Source organism: Octodon degus, unplaced genomic scaffold, assembly GCF_000260255.1.
Source record: "Octodon degus isolate 3935 unplaced genomic scaffold, OctDeg1.0 scaffold00064, whole genome shotgun sequence".
Lineage (NCBI taxonomy): Eukaryota > Metazoa > Chordata > Mammalia > Rodentia > Octodontidae > Octodon > Octodon degus.
This window is the reverse complement of record NW_004524640.1, coordinates 11225949-11237975: the sequence shown is the minus strand read 5'-3', so window position 1 is coordinate 11237975 and position 12027 is coordinate 11225949. Positions and strand designations below refer to the sequence as shown.

The following is a 12027-nucleotide window of genomic DNA, read 5'->3' as shown; positions in this document are numbered from 1 at the left end:
CAAAGCTACCATCCCCCCCCCCCCCACCGGGGATTGAATTCAGGCCCTTGCGCTTCCCAGGGAAGCACTTATTCCACTGAGCCATCTCCCCAGCCCAAACAAATATTTTTAAAAACCATAAAAACATATCAAAACCAAAAAAAAAAAAAAAGCCTTAAACTGGCAAGACCCACAGCTGAGCAAGGGTGTGCTGGTCTGAACCAACTGTGGGCAAATGAAGTCAGAACCAGAGTATGAAAAGTGGGTAAGGAGTTCCTGTTCTGGGGACACTGAAATCTAGGGCTAAAGTAGCAAAGGACACTGGGGAGAAGCAGTCAGAAGGGAGGGCGAAAGGGCATGAGTGTTAAGAGGAGGAAGGCAAGGTCACAGGGCCAGTGTGACACTGCCCTTCCCATTTATTTTTATTTTTTTTATTTTTTTATTTTTTTATTTTTGGCAGAACCGGGGATTGAATCAGGTCCTCACACTTGCAGGAAAAGCACTTATTCTACTTGAGCTATCTCCCCAGCCCACCCTTCCCATTTAGCAGCAGGTCAGTGGCTGGCTGCTTCGGTGAGGGGACGGGGCAGAGGCCAGGGCTGGAGGATGAGTGGGAATGAAAGGGGACACAGGGACTGTGCTGAGAAGCAAAAGGACAAGAGGCAAGGCCAGGCAGGGGGCACAAGGGCCACTGTGCGTGCTGCCTCTGCTTGGTTTGCCTTGGGGGTCATGGGCACTTGTTCTGTCTTCCTGGGAAAAGGGGGAGCCAGCACCAGGAGGGAAGCTGAGAAAGCCAGAGGGCAGGAGCCTCAGTGGAGCCCTGTCAGGGAGACAGGGGAGGGCAGCCCAGGCCTCTCTCCAGGCCCCTTCCTCTCCTTGGAACAGCTGGGCCCTTAAGGAATGGAGGCCCTTGTAAATGCCCCCCCTGAAGTGATGGACATTGCTAGTGGAGGATGAAGTGCAGCTGCTGCGGTCAGGAGGACTTGGCTGTACCCAGAGCAGGGATGCGCTGGGAGGAGCGCCAGCCAGGGAGGCAAAATAACTGCCTGGAGAGCTGCCTCTCTCTGAATTTATGAGTAAAGTCAATTTAAAAAAAAAAAAAAGCTGGGTGTGGTAACTCACACCCCAGTCCCTGCACTATCTGGCTGGCTCTAGGAATTTTGGTTTTTTTTCAAGACAGGATCTCCCTATGTAGTCTAGACTGGCCTCAAGCTTCCAGTGGTGTCCTGTCTCAGCCTCCCAAGTGCTGAGATTAGGCATGTGCTACCACATCCAGCTTTATTTTTTAAATGTAAGGAGGCCAGGGAGATGGCTCAGTAGAATAAGCACTTCCCAGGCAAGTGCAGTGGTCTGAATTCAATCCCCAGTTCCGCCAAAAAACAAAAAGTAAAAATAAATATAAATAAAAAATAAAAATAAATGTATTTCATTTTATTTGTGGTGCTAGGAATTCACCCCAGGGCCTGTGAATGCAAGGCAAGAGCTCTACCACTGAGCCCCAGTCCTTTAAGAAGTATTTCTATTAATTTCATAAGTTTTATTATATAATATGTACTTAACAGGAAAATAAATTACTGAATTTTTAAATATTTATTGAGTTTTTAATAAACACTTTTAACATCAACTGTTTTTGTTTATAAAATCTAAAAAAGCAAATTGCTACATGAGCTAAAATGAAAATAAATGAGCTACAGTGAAAATAAAGATCTATAAGAGGGGCCAGGGAGATAGCTCAGTTGAGTAAGTGCTTGCCTGGAAAGCGCAAGGGCCCGAGTTCAATCTCTGGCTCCGTTAAAAAAAAAAAAAAAAAAGATCTACAACAAAAAATGTATACTCACATTTATGACACATAAGCAGGCTTTCACACCTGAAAACAGAATGTCCCATATGTGAGTAGTGATAAGCACGTATGTTTTGTTTTCTTGTCTTTTTCTGTAGGACATATTTAACATCTCACTGGTATTGCAGTTTTGTTTTTTGGGTTTTTTTTAAAATACTTTATTCATTTATTTATTCCATACAAGGTCTCACAACGCAGCTTGGACTTGTAGTGATCCTCCTGTCTCTGCCTCCCCAGTGATGGGATTGCAGGCGTGGGCCACCATGCCCAGTTTCTGTGGCCCACACGGCATGTGGTGCCGGGAATCGAACCTGGGTCCTTGAGCTTGTGGCTTGCTCGCCTTGTTATCTGCCCAGCCCACGGTTTTGTTAAGAAGTTTTTACTATAAATGTGTTATTTAACAGGAAATAAACAGGAAAATAAAGTACATTTTTAATCTATTGAAAATGTACAATACTAGGGAGGCTGAGGCAGGAGGATCTCTGCAAGTCTGAGGCCAGCCTGAAATGCATAGTGAGGTCCTACCTCAAAAAGACCAGAAAGAGCTGGGGATGCAGCTCAGCAGTATAATTCCTGCCTGGCAAGCACAAGGTCATGAATTTGATTCCTGGTTCCAAAAAAAGATGGAGGAGGGGTAATTGTTATAACACATTTCAGATCTTTCTTTCTTACGTATTTGGTTGTTGCAGGGTCTCACTACACAGCTGGGACCCCTGCTTTCAGCCTCCCCAGTGCTGGGATTACAGGCATGTGCTACCATGCCAGGGACTCTGGCCGGCTCAGTCCACCCTCGTGCCAGGGATCAAACTGTGGCCCCTGCACTTGCCTAAGCTTGCCTACGCAGGTGCCTTAGTCTGCTGAGTTATCTCACCAGCCCCTCAAATTTTTCAACATCAACTGTTGTTTACAGAATCTAAAAAATAACAAACACCTCTATGAACTAAAACGAAAATAAAACTCTCCAACAAAAATAACTTCAATTGTGACACCTAAGGCAGTCTTCACACATGCGAACAGCATGTTCCATACACAAGTACCGCTTACAGAGACAGCACTTGTGTTTCGTTTTCCTGTCTTTTTTTGTAGGGCACACTTGACATCGCGCGAGTCTTACTGTTTGATGAGGCGGTTCTTGTGACGTCTCACCTGTCTGTTCACTGCTTTGCTCCAGAACTCTTTTGCATTCTTTGGGCAGGCACATGCTGTTGTTCCTCTGCTGTAATTGATCTTTTATCAATTCCAGTCCTAGTTCTCGAAGAAAATCTCTCTGTGATATTTTGCGCTTATTATTTTCTTTGTAAACTATGATACTATTTATGCCACACATGTTTAGGATCAAGTAAAACACAACCATTGGCCAACGCTTTGTATTTCGAGAGACATCATATTCACTGCATAGCTTGTCCACAACATCTACTCCGCGTTTTGTTTTGTTGTAAAACGTGACAATTTCTGGCTTCATTCGTGTTGAGGATTCGCTGTCTACCTTATCATCATGGTGTAACGTTGACAATATCAATATAATTTTGTTTTTCTTTGCCATATATGAGGCCAATGTTATGTCTTTCTGAAACCCAAAGATTGTACTATACATTTCTCTGTTGTGAACTTGCAACATTTTTTCAGGAATCTCTGCCTGGTTCTTGTGAATCGTTCCTGTGCTGGTCAAATGGTGTTCTTTTAGCAAATGTAACATCAGTGAGTAACTAGTGAACCAACTGTCGAAGGTGACATTTCGTTTACTTTTTGTAATGGGTGCAATAAGTCTGTTCACAACATCATATGGTTTATTACTGCAGGAATAAAGACCTGGTGGCTGAGTTCCAGGATAAATTTCTAAATTCAAAGTGTAAAATGTCTTCGCGTCTACCAGAGCATATATTTTTATACCATATTTGGAAGGTTTATTTGGCATATATTGCCTAAAGCTGCAACGGCCACGAAATGAGGCAAGCTGTTCATCTATTGTCATGAATTCAGAAGGTGTATAAACCTCCTGACAATTTGAAACAAAAGTTTCAAAAAATGATCTAACAGCAGCTAAATTGTCAGAGCTTTTTCTTTCTTGGCGGGTCTTTTTATCGTCAAAACGTAGACAATTTCGAAGGAAACCAAATCTCTGGAGTGTCATCGTTGTCCTAAAAATCTTAACACCACATCCATCACTTCTCCATAAATCCTTTAGATTTTCATGATTATAAAGTCCTGCTATATATAATAGACCTATGAAGGCTTTGAGTTCAGATAGTGAGGTGTCATGATAAATATATTTTTGAGTACTACTATTGGTACACAGAGAACGTTTTAGTTGTATTTCATCATTAGTGTATTTCACAACGTCTTGCAGCATACCATCTGTTACAAATAATTTCCAACACTCAGTCACAGTGTTGGCATTCTGTCCAATAGGTTTCACCCCCGGCAAGAACCTAGTAGCATTTTCTGAACTGGTTCTGCGGTCAGATCGTTCAGGTACACGAGACCATTCTGTACCATTTCGGCTCATCAAACATTTGTGGACATTACTATCATCTTCCTCCTCTGAATCAAGGTCTTCATCCTCTACTTCTCTATCGGTCATTTCTTGCTCAGTCTCGCTGTCAAAACTTCTTAGGCTCACATGATCCAACTCATCGTCGGTGGCCGAGTCACCTGACGACTCACTTTCAACCTCCCCCCAAAGTTGTAAAAGCGGATTTTTATGCGACATTGTATTGAATTGGGCTACTTCTACAAGAAAAATCAAAAGAAAACATTTAATAAAGCAAATTATAAATGTATACTAATATAACACGGGGCATAAAGTGGGTAGAGACTCACCCGCTGACCATCTGACACGCGGGCAGAACCCTCCCTGCTAGTCTACCAAGAGGGCACGCGCCAAGATCACTTCCGGTACCCCGCCCGTGGGGGCGGATACTGTGACGCACTTCCGGTCTCTGGCTTCCGGGAGGCTAAAGGGAGTAGTCTCTTTAGGAAGCTACGCCCCCCAACCTTAGGCACTAGCGGTGTACCGGCCACCCGGAGGAAGGCGCCCTCCTGCGACAAAGCCCCGCCAAGGCGCAGCACCCCGCCCCCGCGGGCCTCCTCCCCTGGGCGCTGTCTTGTGTAAGGCCACAGTCGCGGCGACAGCCGGGATCCCCTCGGGTTTGCGCTGCGGGGGCCCAACGTGGCCCCGGGAAGGAGCCCCAAAGCCCGGCCAGGCGTGCGCAGCCCAGCCCGGGGCGCCAGCCCTAGGGACGCCCGCACGGGGCCGCGCGTCCCGGCCTCCAGCCCAGCCCTGTAGGCCCGGACACTCACTGCGGCCTAAGCCTCTGGGGTTCCGCTGGGGAGCCTGAAGCCGCCCTCCCGCCGCCACTGCCAGCGCTGCCGCAGGCCCTCCCGCCCCGACAGTGCCCGGCGGCGGCGCCCGGTGCAGGGGGAGAGCTCCTCCGCCTACGCGCACGCCGCGGCCGGCCCTGAGCGACTCCGCCTGGGGCTTCACATTCCCGCCTTGTTCTGTGGGTTTCCTCATACTCTGAGAAGCTAGTAAGCAGGCGAACAAACCAGAGGGAAGGGGCCCAGATCCGGGCCTTTGATCGGGCCACCTCCAACAGTGGCACCTGACTCCTATTAACAGGACACAGCAGGCTGGAGTGAGCATGTCCACCAGGGCCAACCCAAGGAGGCCAGGTGAGACGCAGTGCCACACCTCTGGCCAGAGGCCGGGGCCGAGACCAGGCAGGTGACTGCGGAGAGGAAGATGTGATCAGCTCACTCAGTGGGTGAGGTCTGAAGAGTTTTCCCAAAGAAGAGATGAGTGATAGGTTTTCGGCAGGGTCGCAGCAGAGAAACGGGCAGAAGGAAAAAGGAAAAGGGGCTTTATTATAAAGGGAAAGGGATTTTACTATTTTGGAGGACACGGAGAAAATTTGGGAAGATAAGGGATTCTCTGGATTGGAGCAAAGGGAGGCTGAGGCTTTTATGGCCTGTTGCCAGGGGTAGGGTTTGAGGGGGATGTTTAGAGACACCTGAGGAGCTGATTGGGGCCTTCCCTGAGGTGGCGAGAAACGTGAAAGGAAACTGCACCCTGGGCTGAGTTGAAGAAGAAGGCAGAAGTGGTCTCTGGGAAGATGAGCTGCTGTTTTATGGGCTTTAGCCATATTAGATGACCACCATAATAATTCAGCAATTCATACTAGGGCCATAATCTATCAGTGAGGTTCTCAGCCTGTCACATCTGTTATATTCTTGACTCTTGTCACAAGAATTTCAGGACATATCAGTAAATGGCATAGATATCTTTGGCAAAAATAAAGAACTACACATTCGCTGGTCAAGGTGGCATGTGCCTGTAATCTCAGCACTGAGAAGGCTGATGCAGGAAGATCCATTGAGGAAAGTTCGAGGCCAGACTGGGTTACATAGTTCAACAATAGTCTGAACTACATAGCGAGACACAGTCTAAAAAATAATAACCAGGCATGGTGGTGCACACCTGTAATCCCAGCACTTGGGAGGCTATAAACAGAATCATTATGAGTCGGATCTACGCAGTAAGACCCTGTACATCCTGTCCTAAATACAAAAAAAAGAAAAAACCCTCTGGATAAAAAAACCCACTCAGAATCCCCTCCCAGCCAGCACAGGGTGCCTTTACCTCTTTTAAATAAATTTAAAAGCACCTGACCTGACCATGGACTTGAGTCCTGCGTTTTGGTACCGGGATCGGGGCTGGAACTCAGGACCTTGCACTTGCCAGGCAGGCCCCTATTACCCTGAGCTATTTCCCCAGCCCCGGCCCCTGCATTTTGGTATCACTGCTGTATACTAGACAGTGGAGTCAGTGCTTTACAAATGAGTAAAACAGTTGAATCCATACAAATCTCAATAATCTGTACTCATTTTCTCATGAAGTTGAAGAATGAAATTCTGGGCAAAAAGTAGGAAGCTCAAGGACTGTTTATTAGAAATATTGGAAGAGAAATGGCTCCCAGGTGAGAAATAGCTCCACAGGTCCCCTCAATCGAGAGCTGCTTTGGGCTTAGAAATTGCTCAGTTTTTCAGTGGCCACCTATCTATACCGTAGTTGCATCAGGTATGCTAGGCAAGTAGTTCTGTGGATTTTTTTTTGAGACAGGGTCAACTCTCAGTGGTCCTTCTGCCTTAGCCTCCCAAGTGTTGGGACTATAGGCGTACACTACCATGCCCAGCAGGCTGTATGGATTTAAAATGACCAACTGGCGCTGAGACATTCAAACCTTGTTATTGAGCATGTAGGATTTAATTTTTTTTTCTTCAGAGCCGGGGATTGAACTCAGGCCCTTGTGCTTGCCAGGGAAGCACTTATTCTTCTGAGCCATCTCCCCAGCCCCAGGATTTAAATTATTAGCAATGTGGTCTGTCACCCAACTGTCAGGCCCTTTCTTTTAAAAAAAAAAAAAAAAAAAAATCTTTTATTTGGTACAGTCTCGCTAGGGAGCTCAAACTTGCAGTGATCCTCCTGTCTCAGCCTCCCCAGCACTGGGATTACAGGCACGCACTACCACACCTGGCTTTTGTGGCTGGCACAGGGCCAGCTCGGCATGTGGTGCTGGGGATCAAACTCACATCCTTGCGCTTGCTGGACAGGTGCTTGGACTGCTGAGCTATCTCCTCTGCCCCTTGGGTCCTTTCCCTTAAGATAACTGCATATTCAAACTCTAACCATTGTTTCCAGCATTATCTCTAACCCAGAATCCCTGTTATGGTAGGCATCCGTATTCCAGTTGTACAGATGAAAGAGCCAAGATCTGCGCAGGTTCAGTCATTTCTCTGAGACACTGAATTAGGCAGCAGAGTCCCAAAGGAAAGCCCAAATCTGCCTTCCTCCAAGCAGTTCTTTTTTTTTCCTGACTGCCCTCATTTGCTCTTTAAAGAGAGAATTTTGTGACTGAAATACATCTAATTGGTGACATTTCCAGATGGAAGACCAGGTGACCCTTCTTGTCCCTCCTGCCCTTCCTGATCCATCCTTTTAGAAAGGAAGGAGGGCAGGTGGGCAATCCTTTGGGGGGATGGATCTGCCCTTAAAGTCAGCCCCTAAGTGATTTCACCTCCACAGTCCTAGCCTCCCCACCCTCCACGCTCCCATGGCGATGCAGAGCGGGCAGTAAAGGGGCATGTGGCGCCCAGCATGTCCATGGTGCCTTGTGGACCAGAGGCCCCACCCCAGCTCAGGGTTCTGCTGGCTTTCATAGGCCAAGGGGCATTCTGGGACCTACTGGGCTGACACTATAGCAGGGACTGGACTGGCAGGCTGAGCCCAGTCCCTGGATCACTACAGCATCCACTTGCAGGACTCAGCAGCTGACAGCAGCAGTTGGCCCTTACTAAGATCTTCCTATGGGGGTGCCGAGGAGATGGTTCAGTAGATTGGACTTGTAATGATCCTCCTGTTTTCAGCCTCCCAAGCACTGGGATTACACACAAGGGCCTGAGTTCAACCCCTGGTTCTGCAAAAAAAAAATCTTCCTATGGGCTGGCTAGATAGTTCAATGGACTGAAGCACCTGCTTAGGCAAGCACTAGGGCACTGGGGTTTGATCCTGGGGGTGCCGTGCCATCCTCACCCCCAGGGTACACTGAGCCTGTGATTGAGATTGAGCGTGTTGGTGCACACCTATAATCCCAGCACTTGGGAGGCTGAAAACAGGAAGATCATTACGAGTCTGACCTACATAGTGAGACCCTGTAGACCCTGTACTAAATACATTAAAAAAAAAAAAAAAAAGATCTTCCTTTGTCCCTGTGCTGACACCCACCAATCCCTTAATCTCTGCTACACATCTGTTTTTTTTGTTTTGTCATTTTGTGACAGGGTCTCTATGCAGCTCAGGCTGGCCTTGAGCTTACTTTGTTGCCAGGCTGGTCTCAAATTTACAATGATTCTCCTGTCTCAGCTTCCTGAGTGCTGGGATTACAGGCCTGCACCACTATGCCCAGGGTTCCCACCACACATCTGTAGCACTAAAAACTGCAGTGGTCCTTGTACTTCCAGGAATAGAAGGCTTTTTATTAATTAATTCTGCCCTTAGTTCACACTGGCCTTGAACTCACTAGGTGGCTCAGGCTGACTTCAAACTCATGTCGATTTTCTTTTTTCTGCTTTCTGAGTGCTGGGATTCCAGGCATGTGCCACCATGCCTGGCTTGTAATATCCTTCCTTCTTGTGCTTTTTTTTTTCTTTTTTGTAGCAGTACTGATTAAAACCAGGCCCTAAAGCATGCTGAGCTAGTACTCTACCACTGATCTACAGCCACAAGAAGTTAAATCTTAAGAAGCCATAAAACCAGACACAGTGGTGTATACCTATAATTCCAGCACTGGAGAGGCTGAGGCAGCAGGATTTCTTGGAATGTGAGGCCAGGCTTGGCTGCGCAGTGAGACCATGTCTTTAAAACATCAAAACAAGGGCTGGGGAAATAACTTAGGGGTATAAGCGCCTGCCTGGCAAGCGCAAGTTCCTGAGTTCTATCCCAGGTACCAAAAATAAATAAATAAAACAAAAAGAAGTCTTAAAGTGGCAAGACCCATAGCTGAGCAAGGGTGTGCTCGTCTGAACCAACTGTGGGCAAATGAAGTCAGAACCAGGGTATGAAAAGTGGGTAAGGAGTCCCTGTTCTGGGGACACTGAAACCTAAGGCTAAAGTAGCAAAGGACACTGGGGAGAAGCAGTAAGAAGAGAGGGGAGAAGGGCATGAGTGTTAAGAGGAGGAAGGCAAGGTCACAGGGCCAGTGTGACACTGCCCTTCCCATTTATTTTTATTTATTTTTATTTTTATTATTATTATTATTTTTTTTTTTTTCAGAACCGGGGATTGAATCAGGTCCTCACACTTGCAGGAAAAGCACTTATTCTACTGAGCTATCTCCCCGGCCCACCCTTCTCATTTAGCAGCAGGTCAGTGGCTGGCTGGTTCGGTGAGGGGACGGGCAGAGGCCAGGGCTGGAGGATGAGTGGGAATGAAAGGGGACACAGGGACTGTGCTGGGAAGCAAAAGGACAAGAGGCAAGGCCAGGCAGGGGGCACAAGGGCCACTGTGCGTGCTGCCTCTGCTTGGTTTGCCTTGGGGGTCATGGGCACTTGTTCTGTCTTCCTGGGAAAAGGGGGAGCCAGCACCAGGAGGGAAGCTGAGAAAGCCAGAGGGCAGGAGCCTCAGTGGAGCCCTGTCAGGGAGACAGGGGAGGGCAGCCCAGGCCTCTCTCCAGGCCCCTTCCTCTCCTTGGAACAGCTGGGCCCTTAAGGAATGGAGGCCCTTGTAAATGCCCCCCTGAAGTGATGGACATTGCTAGTGGAAGATGGAGTGCAGCTGCTGCGGTCAGGAGGACTTGGCTGTACCCAGAGCAGGGATGCGCTGGGAGGAATGCCAGCCAGGGAGGCGGAAATCACTGCCCTGAGAGAGCTGCCTCTTTCTTAATGGGGTTTGCTATCATTAGATGTCATCAATCCTGCATTCTCTAGACTAAAACCTGATACCATGGGCAGGAGAGAGCATTCCCCATCTGCCTGTGAGATCTCTGCTGCCCACGCTGTGCCAAGTAGTATGAAAATGGCAAACAGTATGTAACTGCCCTTGTTGACCAGGCAGCCAGGGTTGGGTACAGGATTGCTGAAGCCTCCAGCTCTGAGCCCAGATAGAGGTTGGGTGAACTGCACTCAAAAACTTCTATCTTTTGTGCATTCACCTGGAATTGACGAAATGAGGTAGGGATTAGAAATGGCTTTAAAGGGGCTGGTGAGATGGCTCAGTGGTCTAAAGCACCTACTTAGAACAAGCTTATTAAAGCACAGGGACCGCGGTTCAATCCCCCAGCACCACATGCCAGCCAGCCCCGCCCCCTGGTGGGCTGAGCTGGCCACACACACACACACACACACACACACACACACACACACACAAATAAAAATTAAAAAAAAAGAAATGGCTTTAAAAAAAACCATAGCTGTCAGATATTCACACAGCAGTCATTCCCCCAGTGCCATGAAGTCCTGCCTTCATCATATGCTAATTTCCTGTATTTGCAGGATGTGGTAACTCTTTCTACTTTGCTGATTCCTGGGTCACAGTGGCCTCACACATCACAACTCTGCTGAGGCCACTTGGACTTCGTGGGTCACAGCTCCCCGCAGTCTGCTCATGTCAGGATGTCCCAGGGCTGGGTCTCCTGGAGCTGCTTCTGTTTGTTTCTCCTCTTTTCACCCCTCCCGTCCTGCAGGCAACTGGGCTGCCATTAAGTTGGCTGCCTACTTCCGTCCATGGGAATGGGGTGAGCAGCATGGTAGGGCAGCCGGACCTCCCTGAAGCTGTGCCAGGACTCCCTTGGCGCTATGGTGATGGGGAGCCACAGACTGAAGCTGAGCACGTATATAATAGAGTCGGGTAGAAACTATAGAGACCAGCTGACCTTGTGAGGTGTGCTTCTAACAAAAATCAGGACCTCATGGCAACTTTCCAGTAAGTGGAAGTAAAATGGTTTGAGGAAAGGAGTCCTTTCCCAATTTACACAAAGGCCCACATAGCTGGTGACAGCCCTGCAGAAAGAACTGTAAGGAAGTGAAGGGAAGTGGGGAGGGGTGTTTTGCATTTGTGGGTCAGGATCTTGGCAGTTACAATAGCATAGATCAAGGGAGAGACATTCCAGGAGGCAGACAGGGCCTGTGATTCAGCAGTGATGAATTGTGATATTGTCACATATTCTGGGCCCTTTCTTGAGTTTTCAGTCTTACAAGTTGACCCACAGATGCCCTCTTGCTTAGATGCTGGCAGAATGGCCTTTCCTGCCTGGGTTGTCCCACAGGCCTGGCCAGGGCTAGGAAACAGGACCAGCTTTCTCCAACACCCTGTGCTGGCTCTTACGGGAAACCACATAGCCTCTCTCTCAGGCAGAGGAGGGAAGCCTCTCTTCAGAAAGCCAGCCAACTGGAAGCTGCCCCAAGGCCTTTCTTATCATATGAGTGAGGCCAGACCCAGAACTGTCACCAAGGGTGTTGACAGCATCACCCTGTTAAGTATCCCACTGTCACAAGTGGCTGGTTCTCCTTCCTCAATGGGGCAGGGGACACTAGATAATCCTGACTAAGAAAGTGGCTGCCCTGGGGTCCTTAGGACCTGACTGTTTCGGGAAAGCCAGGGGAATAGATAGCAGTATGTGCTATCACCATGAGTGTGGATTTGAGGCCCAGGACAT

General features: G+C 48.1%; 1 protein-coding gene across 2 annotated transcripts in view; it reads right to left on the bottom strand.

The window, feature by feature from the left end:
• The window catches only part of Mief1 (mitochondrial elongation factor 1), a 26523-nt gene extending 21311 nt beyond the window's left edge, over positions 1 to 5212 (bottom strand). Inside the window, exons 1-3 of one of the 2 annotated variants that reach the window (XM_023719042.1) lie at positions 5120 to 5212; positions 4640 to 4773; positions 2795 to 4549 (exon numbers count right to left, since the gene is read on the bottom strand). In XM_023719042.1, coding sequence (XP_023574810.1) covers positions 2796 to 4529 — 1734 coding nt within the window. In that variant the 5' untranslated portion in view covers positions 4530 to 4549; positions 4640 to 4773; positions 5120 to 5212 and the 3' untranslated portion in view covers position 2795. Of the gene's footprint in view, positions 1 to 2794; positions 4550 to 4639; positions 4774 to 5119 lie in introns of those variants that run through there. The other variant, XM_023719047.1, reaches the window with a different exon arrangement.
• Between the last annotated feature and the right edge of the window lie 6815 nt (positions 5213 to 12027).